This window comes from Muscardinus avellanarius (genome assembly GCF_963383645.1).
Source record: "Muscardinus avellanarius genome assembly, chromosome: 2".
Taxonomy (NCBI): domain Eukaryota; kingdom Metazoa; phylum Chordata; class Mammalia; order Rodentia; family Gliridae; genus Muscardinus; species Muscardinus avellanarius.
The window spans coordinates 76,369,995-76,396,022 of NC_137787.1; the positions used below are offsets into that span (position 1 = coordinate 76,369,995).

The 26,028-nt window shown below is 46.8% G+C and overlaps 1 protein-coding gene across 4 annotated transcripts in view; it reads right to left on the bottom strand.

Moving 5' to 3' along the window:
* Nucleotides 1-26,028, bottom strand: part of TANC1 (tetratricopeptide repeat, ankyrin repeat and coiled-coil containing 1) — a gene marked incomplete at both ends in the record, with an annotated part of 266,865 nt that overhangs the window by 16,211 nt on the left and 224,626 nt on the right. For all 4 annotated transcript variants that reach the window (XM_080688764.1, XM_080688762.1, XM_080688763.1 and 1 more), the window contains 3 exons: nt 14,643-14,721; nt 17,194-17,376; nt 19,208-19,444. In XM_080688764.1, coding sequence (XP_080544890.1) covers nt 14,643-14,721; nt 17,194-17,376; nt 19,208-19,444 — 499 coding nt within the window. The remainder of the gene's footprint in view (nt 1-14,642; nt 14,722-17,193; nt 17,377-19,207; nt 19,445-26,028) is intronic.

The window sequence follows — 26,028 nt, forward strand, 5'->3', positions numbered from 1 at the left end:
TCTGAGCACTGCCTCACGTTGGGGACAGGCCTCCTGCAGCTCTCCAAGGAGGTAACTGGTAAACATAGTCACGATTCCCATGAAAAGTCAGAGCGGCACCAACACATGTGTCCAGTGAGTCCCTAGCAGAAGGTACAGGAGGCCTGCATGCTGAGGATCCCAGGAGGCAGGGACCCCTCAGCTTTAGAATCCAGGGGCTTACATAAGAAAAGAGACCTAAAGACACAGCTCTAGTCCCATTTGCTGTGTGTGATCTTGACAAATCCTGGAGGTCTCTGGGCTTTACTTTCCTTATCTGTATCACTGAAGGGTTGAACCATTTCAGATGTGTGAAGAAAGGTTTGTCAAATGTTTAATTCTACTTCCATTTTTAATTGCATCTTAACTATTTAAAATCATGTAGTAAACACAATATCTTCCACTACATTTGCTATTACTAAATTCTACCACCCTGGAGACTAACTTGTCACTGGGCAGCCTCCACAGTCATGCTTCTCCTTCCATCTGTCTGGATAAAATTCCTCACAGCTGTACAAGGGGACATTTTTAACCGTAGCTGCACCGCTGATCTGGACGAATGTGGACATTCTCAAGATGGCACCAGATGAACCGAGGAGGGAAGTGAAATGCTGCTGATCTGGACCACGGGTGCTGCTCGTATTTGCATCAGACAGGCCCGCTGTCCTATGGAGCCACCGTTTGCACTCATACATAAACTTGCACCGACAGAAACGTGTTTATGTCAGTTTTTTACACCGATGCGCTGTGGGAAAGGTGGGGTTTCACACAGGTCAGGGAGTGACCAGGGGATGTTGTCTGCACGATGAAAGTCCTCTAACCAGCCAGTCCTGGGCTCTGCTGCAGGGACCCCTGTTGCTGTCAGCTCCTGCCTAATGATCATGTTAATTCCTAATAACATGAGGCTTGGGGCACTTTCTTTTCTTTCTTTCTTTTTTTTTTTTTTTGTGGGTCTGGGGATGGAACCCAGGGGCATTTGACCTCTGAGCTACACCCCTGCCCTAATTTATTTTTTTTCCTTCCTTCCTTCCTTCCTTCCTTCCTTCCTTCCTTCCTTCCTTCCTTCCTTCTTCCTTCCTTCCTTTTGGTGGTACTGGGGTTCCTGGAAGCCCTTCTACCTCCAGGCTACACTCCCAGACCTATTTTTTATATTTTTTATTTGGAAACGGTCTCTTAAGCCAGCAAGGCTGGCTCCAAACCAGCGCAATCCTCCTGTCTCTGCCTCCCCAGCGCGGGGATTACAAGCGTGAGCCACCATGCCCGGCTTTATTCTTTATTTTGAAACTGGGTCTCACTGAGTTGCAGAGGGCCTCACTAAGTAGCTGAGGCTGTCCGCAAACCATGATCCTCCAGGTCTCAGCCTCCAGAATGCTGGGATTATAAGCGTGCGCCACCATGCCCGGCTTGGGACACTTTCATATTGAAGGAAACCAGAATATGCTACCCCCAAATCTGCCTCTGGTAAAAGGATTATTTTGTGCGAATATTCTGAGAAATACATTCTTTCACTGCAAAGAGAATGCAAGATAGCAGACATTACACTTCTTTTTCCTGTATACTATGTATTCTTTGGGTTTGTGGGCTGGAAGGTAAGGATCCTTCCCCCGGCCACTGCTGCTTGAGACTCCCCTCTCCCTTCTCTGGTTGTAACTGACTAGGAAAAGAAACAAATCAAAGGTAGAAAAGATAGACAGGCAGACACACATGTGTGTGAAACATGCACACAAATGCACATGTGCTGCAGGGAGGGATGTGGACAGCATATGTGCAAGACTCCAGGGCAAGGGATAAACATAGGGCTGCCATTTGGGAAGACTGGAGCAGCCCGTGCTTTTATTTGGTAAATAAGCCTCATTCCTATTAGAAACGGGACCTTTAAATCAGGATTTCTGTTGCAGCTGCTACTAAATTTTTGCAACGGCAGCACATCAGAAATGACAGCCCTGCACTAAAAATAGAGACTGTGCATTTCACAGAGGCATCAGAGCAGCTGACACGTGGACAAGAGCGCCGCCTGGGGCCTGGCCCCTGGGCTGGACCCTGCCTGTCTCCACAACAGCCTGACCCGCTTCTGTGGGCGGTGATTACGTTCCTTTGGAGGGATTAAGGACCTCAGTGCAGACCCACTTGCTCAAGCTTGCCAGAGATCACATCCTACACACCAATTTCCAGCGAGGGGCTAGTTCACAAAGGATTCAGAAGGGCAACAGGACCTAGGCTTTCCTTTTTCTGATCAGAGGGAGTATTTTTAGTCCTGCCACTGAGAAGTCCCCAGGCTGGGATGTATCTCAAGTTTCAGCAGGCGTAAGAGCTGCAGGATACCATCTTTGGAAACAAGGGAAACTGAAGAACAGTCAACCACAGGCTTCAGCAAACAAAATCCAGGCAGAACTATGCTCAGGAATTCCAAGCATTCTGCTGAGAAGGCCTCCTCAGAGCTGACCCCGGCTCTAATGAGGGTCAGCACACTCTGCCTGACCAGACAAAAAGCACAGGGACCAGGGTGAAACAGAGAGCGTGCCCTGCTACGGGCGAAGCCTTGCTGCCAACAAAACGTAAAGACAAAGGAAGAGGACTTGGGATGAAATTAAAGCTTTAAAAGCAACATGAACATGTGGCACCTTCTAGGACTCAAATTGGACACACGTTCTTTTACTCGCAAAGCCTTCAATGAGATGGCATTTGTGTAATTAAATTGCCAAGAAGGCACGTACTGTACCGTCTTCAGACAATCCCGAATCATTTCACCTCGGCAACACCATCTTCAGAGTGTGAGTAGATTTGTCACGGCAGACGTTCATTTTAAGAAAAACCTGCCTGACACTCAACCATCTGAACTTACTGCAAACATCAGTGAGAAACAGTTCTTTGTACCATAAAACGGATCATTCGCAGGAATCTTTTACATATTAAAGTTCTCTGGGCAGAGATTTGATTTACAAATTCTCAACTGTCAATGTGCCGGGAACACAGTCATCCCACTGACAGGACTGTTACAGCAGATCCATCACTCAAATACACAGCAAAGTGCCTGCCTCCCAGGCACAGGTGGGCTCGTCACACAGGTCACATCCGTGGATCATTATTCCTGTTTGCTCTGGACCCAATTTGAGACCCGCAGAGCAGGGCGACAGATCAGTGCACACAGAGAGTTTCCCTGGCAGACAAATACCATCTATACACGACACCTGAACCCCACGTCTCCTCCAAGGCTAAGCTGGGCATGTGCGCAAGCCAGTGTGCACTTGCTGTGCGTACTTCTTGTTGCCTAGGAGGGGGAAGTGGGCACCATCCTTGGCTCTGTTTGTATGTGTGTTCATTGGTGGAATTTATTTCCTCTTATATTGGCCTTACCCATCTTTTATAAAAATAAATGGAATATTTTTATTTAAAAAAATTTTTTTAGGAAAAATGTGGCAATATTAGTAGGAGGCATAGGGTTCTAAAAAACGTCAACTAAACCAGGCGGGGCATAGTGTCACACAAGTATAATCCCAGTACTTGGGAGACCAAGACAGGAGGATCACGGGTTTGAGGTCAGGCTCAGCAACTTAACAAGACCCTCAGTAATGTAGTGAGACCCTGTTTCAAAATAAAAAGGGTGGCCAGGTGTGGTGGCGCACGTTTGTAATCCCAGCGCTTGGGAGGCTGAGACAGGAGGATCGCGCAGGTTTGAAGCCAGCCTCAGCTACTTAGTGAGACCCTGCTTCCAAATAAAATATAAAATAGGTCTGGGAGTATAGCCTGGAGGTAGAAAGCCCCTGAGTTCCACCCCTAGTACCACCAATAAATAAATAAATAAATAAATAAATAAATAAATAAATAAATAAATAAATAAAGGATGTTACTCAGAGGTAGAATGCCTCTAGGTGCAAACCCCAATACAAGAAGAAATATAATCTAATTGTAAAAAATAAACCATTAGATGTGAGAAACACTGATATTTGACCTTCAACTTGAAGTTCCGTGGACAGACTCCTGAATCATAAAGGAATGGGATAGGAGCAAAGAGTGTGTGTGCACACAACACTGGAAATTTCTGGGCTGTTTTGTTTAAAGGTAAAATGTAATTACAATTTTATGACTTTCTTTTTTAAGCCCTGTAATGGCATGCACCTCCCACTCTTCAATTGATATCTTAGGAAGTGGCTGTACCCAGAAGCTGACTGAGGCCAGTGTGTTGGTAAATATCGGGATAAGGAGTGCACAACTTGACAGCAGGAACAGAATTTATTTGGGGATAAATCTGGGAGGAGGCACCTGATGGGGAGAGAGAGTCCATGAGCATCAAGAGCCCTGCTGTATAGAAAAGGGGCTCAGAGGCAGAATGCCCTTGGGTTCAATTCCCAGTACAACAACGACAAAGGTTACAGGCTGCAGTCAAGCATCTCGTAACAACATGTCTTCTCGCTGAGTGGCCCTGCACACAGGAAATCCCAGTAATTGGGAGCCTAAGGAAGGTTGCAGGTTTGAGGCCAGCTGACTACAGTATCTTAGTGAGACTCTGTTTCAAAATAAAACTAAAAAAAAAAAAAAAAAAAAAAAAAGAAAAGAAAAGAAAAGGAGAAAGGGCGGGCAAAGCTAAGTAGTAGAGTGTCCTGGAAATCTCCAGTACTGCACACACACACAGACAAATGTGCCCCTGTTTCTATCAAGCTAAGAAAGGTTAAAACTATTAGAAGCAGAAACCAAATTGGGGGAACAGAACCCCTTCCCCTATCATGTTATAGATTGTGTTGTAAAAAAAAAAATGCTTCCAGGCTCTGGGCATGGATTACAGATTGACCATGAACCTTATATCACCAAGGAACTCTTTGGTAAAATGGAGTGCCACTAAACAGGACTTCACACGTGTGACCAAAATTCCTTTCTATTCTTCATCTGTGATTTCATCTTCCTAAAGTCACTGCAATAGTAACTACAGTTTTATTACTTCAACATTGACTTAATATTCCATCAAGTTCAAAGTTTTAGCAGCATAGGACCAGGCATGGTGGCACATACCTGTGATCCTAATACTTACAAGGCTGACATGGGATGATCATGGTTTTGAGGCCAGCCTGAGCAAATTAGTAAGACCCTCAGCAACGTAGTGAGACTCTGTTTCAAAATAAAACAGGGCTGATGATGTGTAGCTCAGAGGTAGAATGCCCCTGGGTTCAACCCCCAGCACCACACACGCACACAAAAGGTACAGCAGCATAAACTACTAACATAATATAAAAGCAGTAAACTACCACAACCCTGGCCACATCTTCCACTGAACACTTATTGATTGAACACTATGCAAAATACCCTGGGAGAATTCTCATTTACTCTTGCTTCTCTGAGAACATGTTGAATGAAGTGTCATTGACAAGTCCATTTTACTGGGTGAGGAGTTGAGTTACACGGAGCTACATCATTTGCCTCAAGTCAAGAAGTGAGTCCAGCGGGTGTGGTGGCGTACGAGGCGGAGACAGGAGGATCGCGCAGGTTCGAAGCCAGCCTCTCTGGCTTAAGAGACACTGTTTCCAAATAAAAAAATATAAAAATAGGTCTGGGAGTGTAGCCTGGAGGTAGAAGGGTTTCCAGGAACCCCAGTACCACCACCAAAAAAAAAAAAAAAAAGAAGTGAGTCCAAGTCAGAGTCAGGCATTTAACCCAAGTGGCTGAATTAACCAGGAGCCATACTTCCAATCAAAACAGGAAGATCTAAACACATTTTACAAATACACCATGATACCTGGTGAGTATAAAAAAAGGCCCAGATAAGTTTAGCAATTTGCCCAAGGTCACATAGCTAGGGGGAGCCTGGCTGGCATCTGAGTTCTTAACTCCTACACACTGCTGCCTTCAGGAAATCTCCTTTTAAGACGTCCACCTCTCAGACATCCACCCTCTCAAATTTCATACCTAGAAATGTTTATTAAGAAAAGTACCAGACAATGCTTCTGGTTTCCTGGAGAACTGTGGTGCCCTCTCCCACAGACAGTAAGGGCAGTCTGAATGGCCTCCCTTCTAGCTCTAGTGATCGGGGTCCCTAGGCCAGAGCAGTAGCTCGGTGGGGAGGGGGGCAGGCAGGCGTGGAGGCGTGCCCACTCCGCCATTCCCATGGCCTCTTCTTGGCTCAATGTTTTTTTCTATTTGTAAACGTATTACTTCAAATAGACCTCTTCAAACATCCCTTGAGGAATAATGTGTGCTATACATGGTGCCAATTCAACTTAAAAACAATTTCTTAAAACATGGACAACATAAATCATATTTCATACACTCTCTTCTTCCAAAAATCTGCCTAAAGATCACAGCTTGAGACAGCTGTCATTTTTTTTTTTTTTTTTTTTTTTTTTTGCGGGTCTGGGGATGGAACGCAGAGGCATTCGACCTCCAAGCAACACCCCCTGCCCAATTTTTTATTCTTTATTTTGAAATAGGCTCTCACTGAGTTGCGGAGGGCCTCACTAAGTAGCTGAGGCTGTCCGTGAACCGCGATCCTCCAGGTCTCAGCCTCCCAAATGCTGGGATTACAAGCATGTGCCACCACGCCCGGCTTCCAGCTGTCATTTCTAAAGTGTGCCAAGAGTGTTGAACAGGAGCTACTGAGGGCGTGTCCAATGGCCTGCTCTTCCTCTCTCCTTAATGGCTGAGCAGGAGGACAGAGTTATGTGCAGGACACCACATGAGACATCAGTAGCAAATGGGAGCATCTTCCCAAAGCCACTTCTCATCTCAAAAAAAAAAAAAAAAAAAAAAGAAAGAAAAGAAAAGAGAAGAAAAGAGATTAGGGGCAGGGAGAACATACAAATATTAAAAGAAACAACCATGATCATTCTGACCCTCAACTCTGGCTAGTACCTCTGTTACACTGCCAGTCCTGGGTCACCCAACCTTTCTACCGTTCAGGACTAAAAGAAATCTGGGTTTCCATGCCCATTATTCGTATTGTACCTTTTTGTTTGTTTGTTTGTAGGTGGAAAAATTGAGCCCATGGATAGTCTACTTCTGAGCTACATCCCCATCCTTTATTCTTTTTTTCTTTTGAAATAGGGTCTAGGTTAACATGCGCTGGCCTCAAACCTGTGATCCTCCTGTCTCAGTCTCCCAAGTAGTGGGATTACAGGTATGCATGATGCTACCACCTTTAAACCAGTACTGGTGAAGGAAAGAAGGCCTTGACTGGGATTTTCCAAAACCAGCGCTAGCAAGATGCTTGGGGCTCCAAGAAATCTAAGGTCTTAATGACTTACGTAAGCAAGTCACTTAGCTTTTCTCGCCTGGACACACTGAGAATACCATTTCTAATATCACACATTCTCCACAGGCCCCAGCAAGCAATGAGCAAACTCCTTCTGGATTCCTTCAAATTCTGCCAAAGAGGTACACATACAGGTTAAATATTCCTAATCCTGAGATCTGAAATCCAAAATCTGAAACATTTTGAGTACCGATGTGATGCTCATAAGATTTTAGATTTTGGAGCATCTCAGATTTGGGGAGTTTTGGATTGGGGATGCTTAGTCAGTAAAAATCTTTGTAAATATTCCAAAATCTAAAGAAATCCCCTGAATGTGACCTACATCAGGCTCTAAGCATTTCAGATAAGAAATACTCAACTTGCATATGTAAGGGTCAAACTCAATCCAGAAAGCTTAAAATTATATTCTGACCAAAGACAGAGAGCCTCTCCTCTCTCCTCAAAAAACAAATCAAAAACAAAACCCAGGTAAAATCTGAATGAACAAGTCATTTTTAAACCAACACCAAGGCATCCCGTCCCCGCATCCTGGGGTGGCCTTGGGGCTGGTGAGAGCAGCTGTCCACACCCCGGTGCACCAGGGCACAGCTATGGCATGGAACGGGAGAGGAGAGAGGCCCCATGGAGACGAGGGCGGCATAAGGTGCAAAGCACAAAACGTCGCCCCCATGCAACTTCATAGCACAATGTGGAGGCAGGTGCCAGGCCTCCTCGAGGCTGCCTGTGGATGCCCGGCCCAGCCAGTAGGGACGAGGGCTGAACTACACTGTTGTAACACACTGGAAGAGGGAGGGGCTCTGCAGCCAAAGCCCACTCAACTGGAGAAGACTTAGCTCTTCCTAGGAGCAGAGGCAAATAAAATCCTTTGAATAGCTTTGGCAATAGGAGCCAATTATTGACAATGACTAAGCCCCTATGTTTTAAAATTTTTTTGTTTGTTTTTTTGGTACTGGGGGTTGAACCCAGGGCATTGTCTGCTTACAAGGTGAACACTTTGCTACAGTGCCATATACCCAAGCCCCTTTGGAAAGTCTTCACCAATTAAAAATACTGTCCTCAGGGTGGCTGGGGTCCTGCCCTCTGGCTCTGGGCCTGGGAGACTGGCTGTGAAGCAGAGGGAAGGGGCTCTATGGGGGTAACTGAGCCGGCGTGGGACAGCTGCTGGGACCAGCAAGAGGGCACCACACAGACACGGAGATGTCCTAGACATGAAGCGGGCTGTCCCATAAGCTGTGCCCATGCCACCAGCTGATGCCAGAGTCGGGCAGCTCCAACCTTGGCACAGGCGAGACCAGATAAGCCATCCTGGAATCCATCAGAACGTGTCCATGCTAAGACAAATGAAATCAGGGCACTGGGCCCTTTTTCTTTCCTCCTCTGGCAACAAGTATGTACCCCCCCAAATTAGTAAACATCACCTGTCCTGAAATTATATGGCTTCACTTTCTTTAAATTTACTTGTTTACTCAGTCAACACCTATGTGAAAAACTGTGGACTGGACCAGTGCTGTCCACTCCGGTGGCTAGTAGTTACAGGTAGATATTTAATTAAAAATTAATTTTTTTTTTCAGTACTGGAGATTGAATCCAGGGGCATTTTACCTGAGTTACACCCCCAGTCATATATTTTTTTTTTGGTGGTACTGGGGTTCCTGGAAACCGTTCTACCTCCGGGCTACACTCCCAGACCCATTTTTTATATTTTTTTAAAAATTGGAAACAGGGTCTCTTAAGCCAGCAAGACTGGCTTCAAACCTGCGCGATCCTCCTGTCTCTGCCTCCCAAGCACGGGGATTACAAGCGTGTGCCACCACACCTGGCTCCCAGTCCTATTTTTTATTCTTTATTTTGAAACAGGGTCTCACTAAGTTGCAGAGGGCCTCACTAAGTAGCTAAGACTGGTTGTTAACCTGAGACCCTCCTGTCTCAGCCTCCCAAGTACTGGTATTACAAACGTGCACCACCACACCTGGCTACAGGCAGATATTTAAATTGAAATAAATTAGGCTGAAATAAGATTTAAAAACATAGTAGCAAAAGTCAAACTTCCAAGTGCTTGGTATCCATGCATGGCTAGTGGGTACTGTGCTGGACAGATCAACCACAGCTCCATTAACACAGCAAGTTGTCTTGGAGAACACCAGACTAGGCGTTTGCATGAGAAATATGACAAGGGGTGTGTGTGGGAGACGGAAAGGCAGAGGGAGGGAGGGAGAGGGAGAGGGAGAGGGGGGGAGAGAGAGAGAGAGAGAGAGGGAGAGAGAGAGATTGCGATTGATTTCTGCCCTTGTGAAGGGTAGAGGTCAGTGTCAGCACTTTATCGAGACTCTGTTTCTAAATAAAATATTTTTAAAAGGGCTGGGATGTAGCTCAGAGATAGAATGTCTCTGGGTTCCATCCCCAGTACAAAACAAAACAGAACAAACAGAACAGCATCAACAATAAGATTTAAGAGTGAGTCCTGCGAGGTCACAGGAGACATGGCGGGAGACCTTTGCTCGTAAGACAGGCATGCTAGCATGGAAAAGGGCAGACCAGGGGGAGCAAGTCCTCGGTTCCCTTCTACGCAGAGCAGGAGGCTCTGCCAACGCACAGGGCGCGGGCTCACACACTTGAGAGCAGCCTGGAGTCTGGAAACAGGGTCCCTCTGACAATTCCCACAGCATGAGGTCACCAGCAAGGCGTCTCTGGTCATCTCTGTTTGGACTGATTCACATCAAATGCTGACGTGGAAACAGTAACTCCATTTAGTCGGGGCAGCGTGGGAGCCAGACTGGACTGGTCATGGCTGTGGAATGCCTGAGACGGAGATAACCCAAGCATCGGATGGGCTCTCGTCACGTTGCAGGCCTCCCAGAAACGAGAGAAGCGCCACGCACCCGATGCTCCGACGCCGCGAGGGCGCACAGTCCGGCCTCGGCCGGGGAAGGCGTTTTTCATTCTCCCGAGCTTTCTTCTGAGGGTCACGTTTCTTCTTATTCTCCACTGAAGAGGAAGAGGAGGAGGGCGAAGGAGCTACCAGCACCTCAGAACTGATGTGGAAGGGCTGATCTCTAAACCTCAGAGAGCAAGAAGCAAGTGGCACCAAACATTGGTGAAAAGGAGGACTTCCCTGAGAGAAGCCTCTGCTCTGCACGGTCAGGAGACACAGCCTGCGAGTGCTTGAACGGCTCTGGGTTTACTTCAGTATACTGCCCTGAGACTAAACATAGTCCCATTGTAGACGAATGGTTTCAAAATCAATCACACATTTGCTTGTTCTTTTTAACCTAAGAAAGGAACCTCATCAGTACTACGTGCGTATGTGTTTGCATCGCTTGGAATCTGGCTGTGATATACAACTGCACTGATAAAGGTATTAAAAAAGAATGCAAAAAAAAAAAAAAGAATCCAAAGACATTAGGCAATTTTGTTAATAGCAGCATAACAGTATTTGTTCTTTAGGACCAACTGTAATATATTAATATCACCTCAGATATAATTTATATAATCTGGTAATAAGAAAGTTACAAGGAGGCTACATGTGAAACCTTGGCATTTTCTCAGTTTCTGCATAAATGTAAGTCTCTAAAATAAAACTTTAGACATTTTTTTTTCCAATAAAAAAGGGATAGGGCCGGGCATGGTGGCACACGCTTGTAATCCACGCACTTGGGAGGCTGAGACAGGAGGATCACGCAGGTTCGAAGCCAGCCTCAGCTACTTAGTGAGGCTCTCAGCAACTTAAGTGAGACCCTGTTTCCATATAAAATCTAAAATGGGTCTGGGAGTATAGCCTGGAAGCCTCTGGGTTCCACCCCCAGTACCACCAAAAAAAAAAAAAAAAAAAAAAAAAAAAGAGATAGGAACCGTCCTGCTTGTGGTGATGTCTGAGATGCTCAGGGCGCTGAGGACACAGGGCTCTACCACTCCCTGGCTTGGGTGACAAGGAGCCTCACAGCAGCCTGACACCCCTGTGCTCCCTCCTCCCTGGCTAGCAGTTGGCCTCAGCTCTGCTGAGAGCCCACTGCTTCCCATCAGCAACAGGCAGGACAGCCACCCCTCTGCCACGTAGAGGAGATATGCTGGGACCGCAAGGGTCTCTCCTGGAGGAGAGGGAGCAGTGCCCTGTGCAGGGATTTAGCACCCCACCTCTGCACCAGAACTGTGGGGGCAAGAAGTATCAGGCCAGCAGCACACTGCAAACGGGGAGATGGAGCCCTGAATGGAAGACAACACACTTCACAAACAAACAGGCCAGTGGCTGCCTCATAAGCCAGTCAGCCAGCATTTTAAAGCCACGCAGTTAACAGCTAAATCTATACTGAACAGGCTCGTGTAAATGTATACGAGAGTTCCAGGAGAAAAAACGACTGCATTATCCACAAAGCTTCCAGTTGTTCTGCCAACCTCCCACACCCTGGGCAGGAGTCACTCTTGGGATTTTTCCCCTGTGCTGTGTGGCTGAGGACAGATGAGGGCCAGTCCAGAGTGCTCTGGACACAAAGGACCATTGAGAACACACCTGAAAGAGAAGCACACAAAACCACCAAGCAAACAACTGGTTTCACTGCCAAGGAAACCACAGCAGTGAGCAGCTGCGCATCCCACTCAGGCTGGGTAGCCGGCGGGGTCAGGCTTGGTGGCAACTCAGGCTACGCGGTCCATTCGCTCCTGTGATGACCACTGCCACAGACTCCGGTGCCTGCAGGCTGCCCGTGAGCCTCGCTCACCTGCTCTCATTCCCACATCTGGGAGGCCAAGCACCACGGACCCCATGTGGCCATACCGCAAACAGACCCCTGATCCACAGTGGGCATAAACTCATGCAGAGCCCGTATCTGGAGATGTTCTCTCATCTGGAACTCCTACTGCAAGATCTCAAGGTACCTAGACAAAGACCTGGAGATAGCAGGGCGGAGGCAGACAGTGGTGGTCATTTTTGAAGGCACACAGAGAGGGCAATGCTCGGTGTACTGACACACAGCCCACAGAGTCGCTCAGCCACAGAGCTCGGCTCACCTTTTCTTAGCTTCCATTGAAGATTCTCAAACATCTTCAGACAGGGGATGTCTTAGGGAGGGAAACTGATCAAGTTTTGTTATACATGAACCCACTGTTCTTATATAATTAATATGCACCAATAAAAAGAAATCCCTCGAAAACCCTCTTGGCTGATGAGATTCACCCCAATGCCTGCTGAGGACGGTGGGACCCGCCTCCCAGCCCATGGTGTAGTCAGAGGACCATGCCTGAGGCTTTGGAAGACAGGACCTAACTATTCCATCTTTTCACTAAGACCAGCAGGATAACTACGAGGAGATGAATCAGCCATCAAGCTCAGCGTGAGGAAGCAGCTGAGTTTCTGATGAGAACACAGCCTGGGCTAGCGCCTAGACCATAGGCCGGTAAGACCTTGAAGCAGAGAACCCATCCTCACTACACCCTGACTCCTGACCTGCAGAGACTGTGAGATAATAAATGTGTGTTGTTTAAAGTGTGGGGGGCCCTGCTGGTAAACCTGCAGTTTCTCATGAGTCTTTAGCCAGCCACTGACTGCAGAAGCTCAAGGTGGGAGACAATGAGATTTAGGACTGTTCATTAAGAGAAAAAAGCAGGAAGTAGGGCGAGGCAGCTTAGCTCATACCTGTGATCACAGGACTTGGGAGGCTGAATCAGGAGGGTTGCAGTTTTGAAGCGCGTGCGTGCGTGCGTGCGTGCGTGTGTGTGTGTGTGTGTCAGAAGTAGAATGTCTCTGGGTTCAATTCCCAGCAACATAAAAATAACAACAACAACAACAACAACAACAACAACAACAACAACAACAACAAAACACGCAAAAACTCATACTGAACCCTCAAAGTCAGTCCTCTGGATTTTTATTCCAGAAAAAAAATAGGTTTGAATCCTGCAGGTGGGAGATCCTCATCTGCGCTAAGGATATGACACTGCTCCTGTGAGCATTAATGTCTACTCCAACGTGGCCACCTCCCACCGGGTGTCACCTGGTCGGCCACTCTAGGAGGCTCCAAGCAGCGATTCCCTACTTTTCCTGATGCTTGAGTCACCTGAAACAGCCCTAGGTCTCATGACTCAGAACCTCTAGGGATGAATGCCCCCAAAGGCACACCTGGGCAGAAATGTTTTATTTCGAGCATCCGCCTCACTCCTAAAAGGCAGTCATTTTACCTCATATGACAGGACAGGGAGGCCACTTAGCCACTTGTCCCAAGGTACTAAGCCAAGCGGTGAAGGAGGCATTTAGTTCTGGCAATCAGCAGTCACCCTCTTCTCTACTTGGCTACACTGTTGCCCGTATGGAATTCAATGGAAACTTTTCATTCACCAAATTACAGAGCAGTCTGCATTACTTAAACTGGTGGGAAGGAGTCCAAAAGAGCTAGCGGCAAAGTTTGAGTCTATGTGGTTTGGTACCACGCACACACGGTCCACACCATTGGAGTCCTGAGCTGTGCCCGCAGCCCTAAGTCCCAGGAAAAGCCATGGGAGGCCAGGCCCCAGAGCCGGTGGCCATGCTCAAGGGCAGGGCCACACTCCCACTGGGAGAATCTCTGAGGCTGCTCCTAAGTATGAGTTAGCTAATAATCTCTCCACACCACCATCTGGCTTGTTAGGAAATAATGTCAAGGCATTTGGAAACAAATCTGCGCGTGAGAAATGGAAATCACACACGCTACGTACACAGAGGACGCAGCCTGGAAATGCACATTAGACACTCTTGGTTCTACCCACTGAAGAGTAACTCATGATTTAAAGTATTTAAAGTCTTAGATCTAAAATGCCAGTTCAGTTAAATGGAAAATTTAAAAGTAGTGTTGTCTTCATTAATCTGAATTATAATCTTCATTTAATGTACTTCTGGCTTTCTTCCCACCACAACTAATGATGAAATGCCCTCTAAAACAATGGAAATAGACTTTATTGATTGTATTCAGTATTTTAGGTAAGGCCCATAGGGCCCGAGTTCTACTGTTTCTTCAAGGCAAAGAAGGCCACAGCCTCCCTACTGAGCCACCTCTGAATCATCTGAAAATAAGGATTGGCGCACCTGCCCAGCTCACCCTGCAGGAGTCACGGGAAGGTCAGATGTGTCTGAACGAGTAAGGACTTGGCAGACCAGAATACTTTATGTAGGTATTTCCCTTTGACATTCCTCAGATGCATGATAACTGCTAGTCTAACTGAAAATGAGTCAAGCTTTATAGGCTTCCAGCAAAGTTTTACTACTCCTTTGGAAAGTTTAAAAAGCTTTAAACTTCAAATGCCTCGTGATAAAATAAAAATAGGACTACATGCATCACAAATCACCCTGAAGACAATTAGGCCACAATAGGGCTACGACATCAAGCAGGCTGGCCCAGACTACAAGCCGCAGAAGCATAATTACCTGTTTCTCCCCACAACGTGTCGGTGCCGCTGACTTCCACGGCGTGCTCCTCTTCCATCCCCAGCAAGCACTGGACCACCTGTCACAAGTGGCAAGGTGACTTAATGAGCTCTCATAGCAAGAGGTGCTTATTATAGCCCGTATATCAAAGGAGAGAGTGTTGTTTTTTTTAACCATTATTATCTCGTGCTGCGCAAGGAGAGAAAATATAATGAAAACTGTTTTCAAGCATAATTCATATGCTATTCACACTTTCACTTGGAGAAGAATTTAAAAAAAAAAAGAAACAATCTTGGTGAATTTCAGCAATGCTGTTCAGGATTACTAGGTACTCAGAATTCTAATGAATTCCAACATGACCCAAATATGCCAGCCTAATCAACAAAGGACACGGAGGATCACATTAAGTACAGTTTCTGCATAAATCACAAGACAGTGAAGCCATTTTTTAAAAGGAAGGAAAACTGGATATATACATTTCTCAACCAAAAAAAAAAAAAAAAAAGTACCGCCCACATGATTTTTCTACTGGCAGCATTATGCTCTCTTTTGGGGCATCTTCTGGTCCAAGGGCTGGTTGTGGCAGTTTGGCATGGAGGCAGGAGAGCTGCTCTTGTAACTGAGCAGCAGCAGCAACAGGAGACAAGACAAAGCCACCTCGCTTCCGCACAATCCTAACCCTGCGTGCAGGCTGAGTAATGGCCCCAAATATGCCTGTGACCTAGTCCCAGGAACCTGCCAATGGTTCCTTAAATGGCAAAAGGGAATTGCAGATATGATTAAATATTCAATTAAATCTTGAAATGGGGTGGTTATGCTGAATTTTCAGGGTATGGGGTACACCTAAGAAGAGGGCAGGAAGAATCCATGTCAGAGGGGGGAGAAGGAACAGCAGAAGCCGGGTAGTGACTCAACTAGGGTCCATGAGCTATGGGACAAAGGGAGCTTCAAGAAGCTAGAAGAACCAGGCAACAGGCTCTCCCTTAGAGCCTTCAGAAGGAATGCTGGCCTCTGCACACCTTAACTGTACATTTCTAGCCTCCCTACCCCTTAAGTATGTATTGTCTTATTTGTGGTAGTAGAGATTGAACCCAGGGCATCCTACCTGTGAGCTACGCCAGCCCTTTTATTTTGAAACAGGGTCTCACTAGTTGCTGAAGTTGGCCTCAAATCTGCAATCCTCTGTCTTAGTCTCCCAAGTACTAGAATTACAGGTATGTGCCAATGTGCTGAGCAAGCATGTGGTTTTTTTTTTTTTTTTTTTTTTTTTTTGCGGTACTGGGTTTCCTGGAAGCCCTTCTACCTCTGGGCTATACTCCCAGACCTATTTTATATTTTTATTTGGAAACAGGGTCTCTTAAGCCAGTGCGCCTGGCCTCGAACCTCCGCGATCCTCCTGTCTCCACCTCCCAAGTTGGGGGATTACAAGCGTGCGCCACCACGCCTGGCGCATGTGTTGTTTTTAAACACACACGTTTTGTAGTCATTTGTTACAATGGCAATAGAAAACGAACATAGCCTTCAAACCTTTTGGTGAATAAACCCTGCTTTTTCCTATATTAACTGGCTATACTAAAGTGGTTTTTGTTCAACCTTCCTAAAAAAAAAAAGATGATGGGTGAATGTAAGTTTGTATCTGTACCTGGTGCTGATGGTCCTCCTCTTGATAATTTTCCACCTTCTAGATGGATTCAGATTTAGGGAGAAGTTTAAAAAGGAAAATATCTATGTTTCCAGATACGTGCACTTAACACTCTCTGTATATTTATGCATGTGTGTTTTCAGCGTTTTAAATGCCAATGATTATCCAGCCAGCAGTGCATGCCTGAGTATGTGCCTGTCCTTGTGCTTAAGTGCCAAAAGCCAGCCTGCTAGCTTGGCATTCAAATTTACTCTAAGCCATTCTGGAGGGAAAGAATCTTACCAAATCCTGGCACCTCTAATTGCCTGAAGACAATACAGACTGAGAAACGTGGAAGAGTGTGAATAAAATGTTATCAAATAAAAGCTAAGACAGAGATATGGAGAAGACAATTAAGACAGAGATACTGAGGAAGACCATATCCACCAGAAATAAATGCTCTACTGAACGACCAGGTGAAATTTCCTTTATGGCAAGCATTTCCCACATTTAAAAAATATCCTTCAAGTACTCAATGATTTCAGAGCTGGGATTGTTTTTTAAAAGATTACAAGGAGAATGAACCAAAGGGGAAAACCTGTAGCTGCATGGAGGGTAAAAGTGGAACAGAGAAAGAAGAGAGAAGCCGGGACAGCAGGGAACCATATAGGGCCCACCCGCCCCACCACCCTCACAGGTCACCACCACCACAGGCACCCAGGACCCTGGGAGACGTGATCCAATCAAAGGCTTTTATATGCTGAGCACAGAACCAATGGCTATTCTGGAAATCCTCATTTTCTTTGATTCCTTCAGTGTTATAACTTACAGCTCACAGGCTTACAACCTGGAATGTGGCCACTGGCTAAAGCAATTGACTCACTGGGCTATGGCTTCCCAATTCCCAGAAAGAACCGTGGCCCCACTCACCGAGCTGTGGCCCATGCTGGCGGCCGCCGTCAGTGCCTGTTGCAGCGCTTGGCTCTTCCTCAGTGTGGGCTGGGCAGGACCGGCCGACCACTCACAGGTCAGCAGGTACCGCAGAATGTCGCCGTGGCCCCGCAGCGCGCTGTGGACGAGTGCACACTGGCCCTTCTTATCCAAGTGGTCCACCTGGGGGCAGGAGCGGGGAAGGACGCAGGTGAGCACCCCTTCCTTCCTCTGAGAACACAGGTCCGCCCAAAGGCTGTGCGCACACCCCGGCTGCGAATGGACGTGAGCTCACATTCCAGCTGGCTGTTCTAGATGGCACTGAACCTTCTGACTTCCTTCGTGGTAACAAGAGCATGATCAGTGCCTCAGGCACCCTTTGGAGGACCCGTGATCGCGAGGCCCCTTCCTCATCTAGACATGTCTCCAAGCAAAGAGCACGGAGCTGCAAGTTCTGTTGGAAACACACATGAGGACACAGACCCAAAACGTCATACCACGCCCTGTGCTGCCGCCCGGGTGCTGAGTGGTACTCTCTCAGGCCGCTGTGAGGAGCTGTGATTTGAGGGAGGAGTGCAGGTCTTTGATAACTGAATCAGGGAATCCAGAAAAGGGGAAGGATCTAGGAAATACAGCTGTGAATGAGGAAGGACAAGAAAGGAGTCCATGCAGGTAGCAACCTGGATCACAGGACCATGCAAAGGGAGGAAATAAAGTTGGGGTGGCAAAGGCAGGGGAGGCCACCAGCCACAAAGGGGGAGTGTGTGAATGCTGCACGCTGCCAAGGGCCCAGAGGCAGCAGCAACCCGTGGCCCATCTATGCCCCGAGAATGCTGGGGTTGAGGGGAGCCCCAGGCCCAGGCCCGCCATGTGCAGAGCTTCTGAGCTCTGTACACGCACTCAGCCTTTTCCAGAGCCACCAACATGCCTGCTGCCTTCCGACAAGAGCTTCTGGCTGCAATGGGAGGGGCCTGCTGGCCTCCAAATAAAGCTGAAGGAAAGCTCAGACGTGGAAATAGAGGCATGTGCACATCGCAGGAAGATACTCCAAAGACATTTCCCTTCCAGATAATTAAAATTCAGGTGACCCCAAATGTTGGGAGCTTTGGAGGGAGGAAGAAGGGAGGGAGAGAGAGAGAGAGGGGAGAGGGAAGGAGTGGGGGGCTCTTATAGTTACTGTAAACCTAATGTTTTATGTTCTGGGTATTATCATTGAATTCAAAATATCCTAATTAACTAAAATGGCAAAAGCGATAATCAGTGGTTTATCTATTGTTATTTGAAAGACACATCTGTCAATGAAAGGCTTAAGCCTAAACAGTTTCTTGTGAGCTCCAGTTTCTTCTCATTTAACCTATTAACTCTGAGAGTTCTAAAGTAACTTGTCTAGTAGATGCGGTTATATCCTGCTAAGGCCAATCTGCTGACTTTCTGCTGGGGCGGAGGTACTGTGGGAGATACAACCGGGATTTCCCCTGACAGCTGGGAAGCCTGAGCCACAGTAACCTGCCCAAGGTCCCCGCTGGCAAGCAGAGAGATGACATTGCAGGGCAGCTCAAGCTCATGGCTTCTAAGACCCACAGAATATGTTTTTAAAAGAATGCGAAATAAAATGGGATGGGAAGAGGCACACACATTTAAAATCTTTGCAGCTGATGGTGGCATTGTGCTAGATTCTATGATACGTTCCAGGTAGACACATGCAGGCTCCTTAAAGGATGGCCTCAGTCGTGTGGCTGGTGGCCAGGGGTCTCCCTGTTGCTCCCTTTGGGCACCATTGAGTAGAGAAACTGCTCAGAAGCCAACACTCTGCCCACCTCTCGCCTGAGGCTGCGCCACGCCAACCGATATTACAAACTGGTGGCCCTTGCAGCCCCACTCTTGGTTTACACAGATGTTTCTCAATTTGTTGAGAACACAGAGACAAAAGGAGACCTGTCCAATGGATAAAATTCCAGCTGCCATATGCAGCCATTTCCCACGCCACGCCCGCAGTGGGGAAGCTGCAGCTTACCCTGGCCCCCTTCTTGGTCAGCAGACACAGCAGCTTCATGTGGCCGGCGGCGGCCGCGTAGCAGAGCGCGGTCATGCCATTCTCAGATGTTCCCTCCAAACAGGCCCCGAACTCCAGAAGCAGGGTAACCACTTCCTCGTGGCCCAAGTGGGACTGGACACACAGGATAGGGGCGTTGTTTAACACTTCTGTCCTGTAGTTCACGTTGGCACCTCCCAAGATCAGGAGACGGCTCACCTGTGGGAGACGATGTTCCCCCACAAGATTAATTTCTCACACGCATGTTGGTCTCGACCCCGTGTGTAGCAAAGGGGGAGTCCTCAGCTTCCTGAATCAGGTTAATCCAGTGGAGCCGCCAGACCTGAGTGGGCACCAGTATGACCTCAGGGATGGGGAATAATGAGCATTCTCACTGATGGGAAGGGAAAATGGTGTGGCCAAAATGAACAATTGTCCAAAGGTTCATCAGAAAAAAATTAAAAATAGTACTGTATGGTCAAGCGATTTCACTTTTGGATATATAGCTGAAAAACTGAAAGGATCTAGAAGAGATATGTGTTCACTGCATCATTCACAAAGCCCACAAGGTAGAAGCAACCCCAGCGCCCAATCAACAGATGGAGAGATAATGACAATGTGGTATATACAGACAATGGAATATTATTCAGCCTTAACAAGGAAAGATATTACAAGAGATGAATATAAAGACATTTTAAGTTAAATAAGCCAGATACAAAGGACCAAATATTGCACAATATTATTTACGAGGTATATCAAATGCATGTAGAAACTGGAATGCTGGTTTCCAGGCTCCAAAAGAGGGGGAAATGAGAGTTGTTGTTTAATGCATGAAAACTTTTAGTTGTATGAGTTCTAGGAATTTATCGCACAACAACATGAATATACTTGACACTTAAAATTTACAAGAAGGTAAATTTTTTATTACATGTTTTTCTGTGATAACCTAAGTGAAAATAAACATTTTTAAATGCAAATTCTCGGCTCCACCTCCCTAGATTTCTGATTAAGGAGGCTCAGTGGCACATTTTTAATGAGCTCCCAGGTGACCCTGATGCTGATGTTTTGGGAACCTTGCTCTGAAAAATCATTGTTTAACCTAAATGAAGACAAAAATTTCATTTTCTGGCAATGAAATAATACTCATGGGATTGAATAATTAACAGTGAGACAAACCCCAAAGAAAACATAAATACCCTCGTTCTTCACATCCTCCCAGAAGAAAAAAAAAAAACAAAATACACGGACATGTTCATATGCCCTCGGGATCACAGCAGCAAGATGTTGCTAAAGTCATCCGCTGTTTCTACTAATTACTAAGCCCACTGTCCACTAAACTCCTTGGGTGCAGATATCAGGGAATAATTTCTACCTAGAGATTTTACAACAAAAATCACTGAATGCATGCGAATTTTAGTTATACCAATGTCTCCTTCAAATCTGCAGATCGCTGGAATAAAGTACCAGTCCTTTAACTCCTATTAAAATGCCCAGTGCGTTTCTGCAGATGGCTCCCTTCAGTCGTCCTGACCCACATCCATCACTCCCCGTGCCAAAGCCTGGCAGGTCCTCGGGCGTCCCATTACACACACACACCACAGAGACCATGTCATTCATTTGACTGCAGACACATGGGGACTATTAAAAGATACAGAAAGATGACAGGCATATAAAGCTCAGGGTATATAGTGGTGGTATCTGTCTATTAGAGTAGCAGACAGAATATTTACAAATTGATAGGCATGGGCGATTAATAGTACCAGGTGGAGAAGCCACCGTGTACAAGTGGGTTAGAGCCCGAAGGATAAAATCTGCGGCCGGTGTGTGAACCTCACTTAACTTGCGCCTCAGCTTCCTCTCTCATCTCTGCAGGGCCCTGCCCCCAGTGCCTCACCGACCCTGGCCTCCTTGGCCTTTACACTTCCAGTTCCTGATGGGAGAGCTCATTCCAAAAAATAAAGATGCCAAACAATCTCTTTTCACAAGTCTCTACTCCAATGCCAGGGCCCCGGAGAGAAGTCCCCTGCCCTGTGCAGAATTCCCATCTCTCTCATGAGTGTCCCCGCTACCCCCTCAAGCCCACTGCATGCTGTTCTTTGTCTTAGCCCGCTGCACCAGGCGCTGTTCCAAAGACAAGTAAGTTCACAGAGAGGAGAGGCTTACAAAGCTCCTCCAAGGACAGGGTGGCCCACAAGTCAGGTCCTTCAACTACTGAGGCCATCAGTAACACACAGGAAGGACCGGCCACCCACACTCAATGAGGCCCTACAGAGCCTGCCAGGCCGGAACACCCATGTGCTTGTCTGCCCCTCCAGAGGCATCAACAGTGGCTGGACCCAGGTCAGCATCAGCCAGCCTCCTGCGGTCACCCAGCACTGACGGAAGGGAAGGGAACGGGTTTTCCTGCTCAAACCCTGAGGGTTAATGTGAGACACAGACAAACCACCTAATCAATTCCACTACAAATCTACATAGACTCACACCTGGAATACCACTAGACTCAAGTATAATTCAAAAGTATTTTAAAATTGTGTTAAATAAAAATAAGGGCTTTAAAATGGTTTCCCTTTGAATAACTTATTGAAATGGAAAAAATAGGATTATGTCGAAGAAATACTTGGGAATTTATCAAGGCTTAGGAAATCAGAAAATCAGAGTGAGAGGAATATCAAAGATATACATGCACTGGGGCGGACTGCTGTGGGACCACAGACAGGCAGGAATAGTGGGTAAATTCCCTGGATGACTCTGCTAGCCAGGTATCTTGTCCCTCCCCATCAATCCCACTCCTTCTTGATACCCATGAGCCTCAGGGAAAAAGATGATGCCTTAAATGTTCTGACTTTTCCACCAGCTTCTTTTTGTTATATGACTTGCAAGAAATTACCCAACCTCTCTGTTTCTGGTCCCTACTAAGAAAACAACAGTATACCATCCCTTTCTACCCAAAGGGCTCTCTGTTAACAGTGCTGGAAAGTGAGCTTTTAGTACTATGGTAAAGACTGCACAAAGCTTCACCTGGAAGGTATGTGCTTAGGGACAGACCTTTCCTCAACAGGTTCAACATCAATTCACACTTCATCTGCCTCTGAGAAAAACATTTCCTGTGCTGGTAACACTGTAGGGCTTTACCAGTTTGTGTATTGTCCCTTAACCCATGGCTCTTCACCCTGCTGCACACTAAAACCACCTGGGAGACTGAAAGTTTCCAGCACCCGGGCCCCACCCATGTGATTCTGAATTAACTGGGGATCAAGGCCTTGGCACCCAGAGCTCCCAAGTGATTCCACTTGGCAGCCTGGGCTGTAAACACATCAAGCCTTGAGCGCATCTGCAGATGTGGTATGGCTTGCATCAGGTCCCCTCTCATCTGCACAATCAGGGAATGCTAACAACTCCATTAAGCCTCAGCTTCCTCAGCTGAAAGACGGAGATAAAACCAGTCTCCTACTCAGAAGGCTGAGACAGGAGGATTGGCAGTTTGAGGCCAATTTGGGAAATAGAGACCCTGTCTTAAAACAAAAAACTCATTTCATTTAATTGTGTGGTTGTGAAGCTGAAAAATGAACATGCAGAAAAAATGTGTGTCTATGTATAAATATGTGTGACACTGGTATCCTTGGGATTAGATTGTGCTGATCCACCAGTAAAGTATAATAATAAAAAATGTGTATGTGTATATAGACACGTATGCGTGCATAAAGCATTTAGCACAGCACTTGGCATCCCATAAGTGCTAAATACTAATTGCTACTATTATGTCACCTTTTGGGGAGTCTTTAGAAAAGACAAGGACGCAGGTCCCTGATGACCTGGGGCCCTGGCCTCAGACCACATCGTCTGTGTGCGCACCCAGCTGTTCAGAGCAGCGAGGGGACGCACGTGGGGGAGGGCAGGTGTGACTCCCGGGGACCAGCAGCCTCCAGGCGCACAGCTCCTGTTCACAGCAAGACACACCAGAAACTCCCCGTGCCGCGTAGCAGTCACAGTTTCCAGAGACCAGGCAGAGCACCAATAAAAATAAAATATGCCAGGACTTTCCCAAGAGCTTTAGCAGCGAGGTTTCTGATCACCCTGCAAGACAGGTTTTCTTTCCTCTTTCTTTTCTCTTCTCCTCCTCCTCCTTCTTCCTCCCTCCCTCTCCCCCTCGTGTCTCTTTCTTTCTTTTTTGAGTTGTCCCATTTTACAGGTGAGAAAACTGAGGTGCAGAACAGGTAAGGCGAAGACTGGCCCAGAGCACAAAGCGGATGATTTCTGCAGAGCAGTCCAGAGGCAGACTGATGCCAAACTCATCCTATACAATTTGTCCCAACCGCATGGAGGCTAACTACTCACAAAAGCTCTCCCTGGCTCTCTCAAAGGGCAATAGTGTCCACTAACTCATGGATTTGATGAATACAAGAAAACAAAAAAGGGCAGCGGGGGCAGGCAAAGCCTTATGACCCTGAGGAACGGCAGGGGCGCCCACCAACCCTGCTGTGAAGCAAAAATCACCACGTCCTTGCTAAGGATGCTGGCAGCTTACACAGGCCCAGGGAAGTCAGGCCAAGTCTACACTCCTGTTTTCTCCTCCCTGCCTTCAACTGAGCAAAGAATCACAGCGATTCTGCCCGAGGGCACAGCCGTCGCCAACAGCCAGTCCTATGAGACCAATGTGAACACCCATTTGGACCAGAGCCTGGAGGCGCTGGTGGCCAGGACCCCCACAGGGCAGCAGGGTGCAGGCTGGCAAGACCCCGACCTGGGACGGGAGGCTGCAGTGCTCTGAAATTATCAAGGAATCATTCCAGAGCAAGTCACTTTAATTTACCAAAGTGGCAAACTGCAATTATTGCTCAAAATGACATTCATTCCTGTATGACAACATTTAATACTCTCTAAAAAAAGTTCCTTAATTGCATGCATAATTTTAAATTACTGTAATTTGCTCAAGATTCTGTGAAAACCTTTTCCCCCCTTGAAAGATTAAAAAAAAAAAAACACTGAAGGATAACAGAAAGCCTTAATATTCTGCAGCCAAGTTATATAAATTTGGGGGATGGTTTAGATGTAGGTGACACTAGAGTTTTACAAAACAAAGTAAAAATTAACAACTCTCAAAATTGCAAGTGTGTTAAAAAGGAAGGTTTATAATCCCAGGAGAGCCAGGCTCATTATAGTATTATATTGTACCTTTTAATTTGCGGTCTTAAAAAAACCTCATATTCAATATTTTCCTACTTACTTTTCTCCACATTAAAAGAAGAGCTCTGTGTCCATACATTCATTAAAGTAGTGAAAACAGCTACTGCTTATTGATACTTCTTTATTTCTCTGTTATCTTATACAATGTTATTGTGGAGAAGCCCAAAGATAAACTGTTAGCTAGCATGAGAGATGAAACAAAATTATAGTAACCTAAACTCTAGCTTTTATAAAATCTAAGTGAAAAAAACTTCAATACAGATTCTTCATTATGTGAAATCTAAGCTTAGAGTGAGGTCTTGTCCTCTTTCCTTCAGAGTGTGTAGAAAGTATCCCTAGGTGTTGGGCCCACACCTAGGATTGCAGGTTTGAGGCCAGACTCGGCAACATAATGAGATCCTATTTCAAAATAAAAAGGGTTGAGAGATGTAGCTCAGTGGTAGAACGATCCTGGGTTCAACCCCTAGTACCACAAACACAAAACAAAAACAAACCAAAAAAGGGGAGGGGGTCAAGCAAGCCAGCCCCCTCTGACCAGGAGCAGTACATTCCCTCTGGTCTTAGAGCTGGCTCTCCTGCACTACAAAATGGGTTTACTGCACATCCATCCATGAAAACCTGCACACACAGTCCAGCCAGGACACAGCGCTGAAAGCAACTGTGTGGAGGTGGGTGGTGATACACAAAGGGGCAGGCGCGGGTGGAATGGGGCAGAGCGCGGGCGCTGGGAGCGGTTCTATGGTGGTGCTCTGCACAAGAGCGCCCAGCTGGCAGCTAAGTCAATGCTGAAATCCAACAGGCCCCTGCCCATCAGCTCCAAACCTCAGAGTGGCATGAGCTGAGTGCACCTGGATGAGATGCTGCTTTTATTTTTGCAAAGAAACTGTGTCCACCATGGAGGAACAGTGACCTCTCTACCTTGTACCAAGCAAGGCCCTCCACTGAGCAGCAGGGCTCAGGTCAGTCATTCCCAACAGAGCATACCGAGGTCCCCCAACAACTAGGAGCCCCAGGTGGGTTTGTGATACCTTAACCCTCAAACTTACCACAGAGATGGAGACAGGAGGAAGGGCAGAGCACACATCTAGGTGGAGACGGGAAGCACCTGCAAGACGGTACCCAGACCATGCCCAAGGCGAGCGTGCTGAGGGCAGGTGGGGGTGGGGGACAAACAGCCCCAGGGTGACCACCTCCTGAGGTGGCCATAAACCCAGGTGAGGAAAAGGGAATGCCAGGTTACCAGAAACTATGAGTCAGAAAGGAGTATCTCAGGTGTGAGGACAGACTCGGCAACATAGCTAGACCCAGTTTCAATATAAAAATAAAAAAGGTTGAGGGGGCCAGGTGTGGCAGTGCACACTTGTAATTCGGGAGGCTGAGACAGGAAGATCACGGTTCACAGACAGCCTAAGCTACTTAGTGAGGTTTTTTGCAACTCAGTGAGACCCTGTTTTAAAATAAAGAATGGAAAATAGGGCCGAGGGTGTAGCTCGAAGGTAGAATGCCCCTGGGTTCCATCCCCAGTTCTGCAAAATAAAATTTAAAAGGGTTGAGGGGTGTAGATGGGTCCAGTCTTGCCAAGTGTTTCCCACGTCCAACTAGAGCCATGTTCTGCCCCT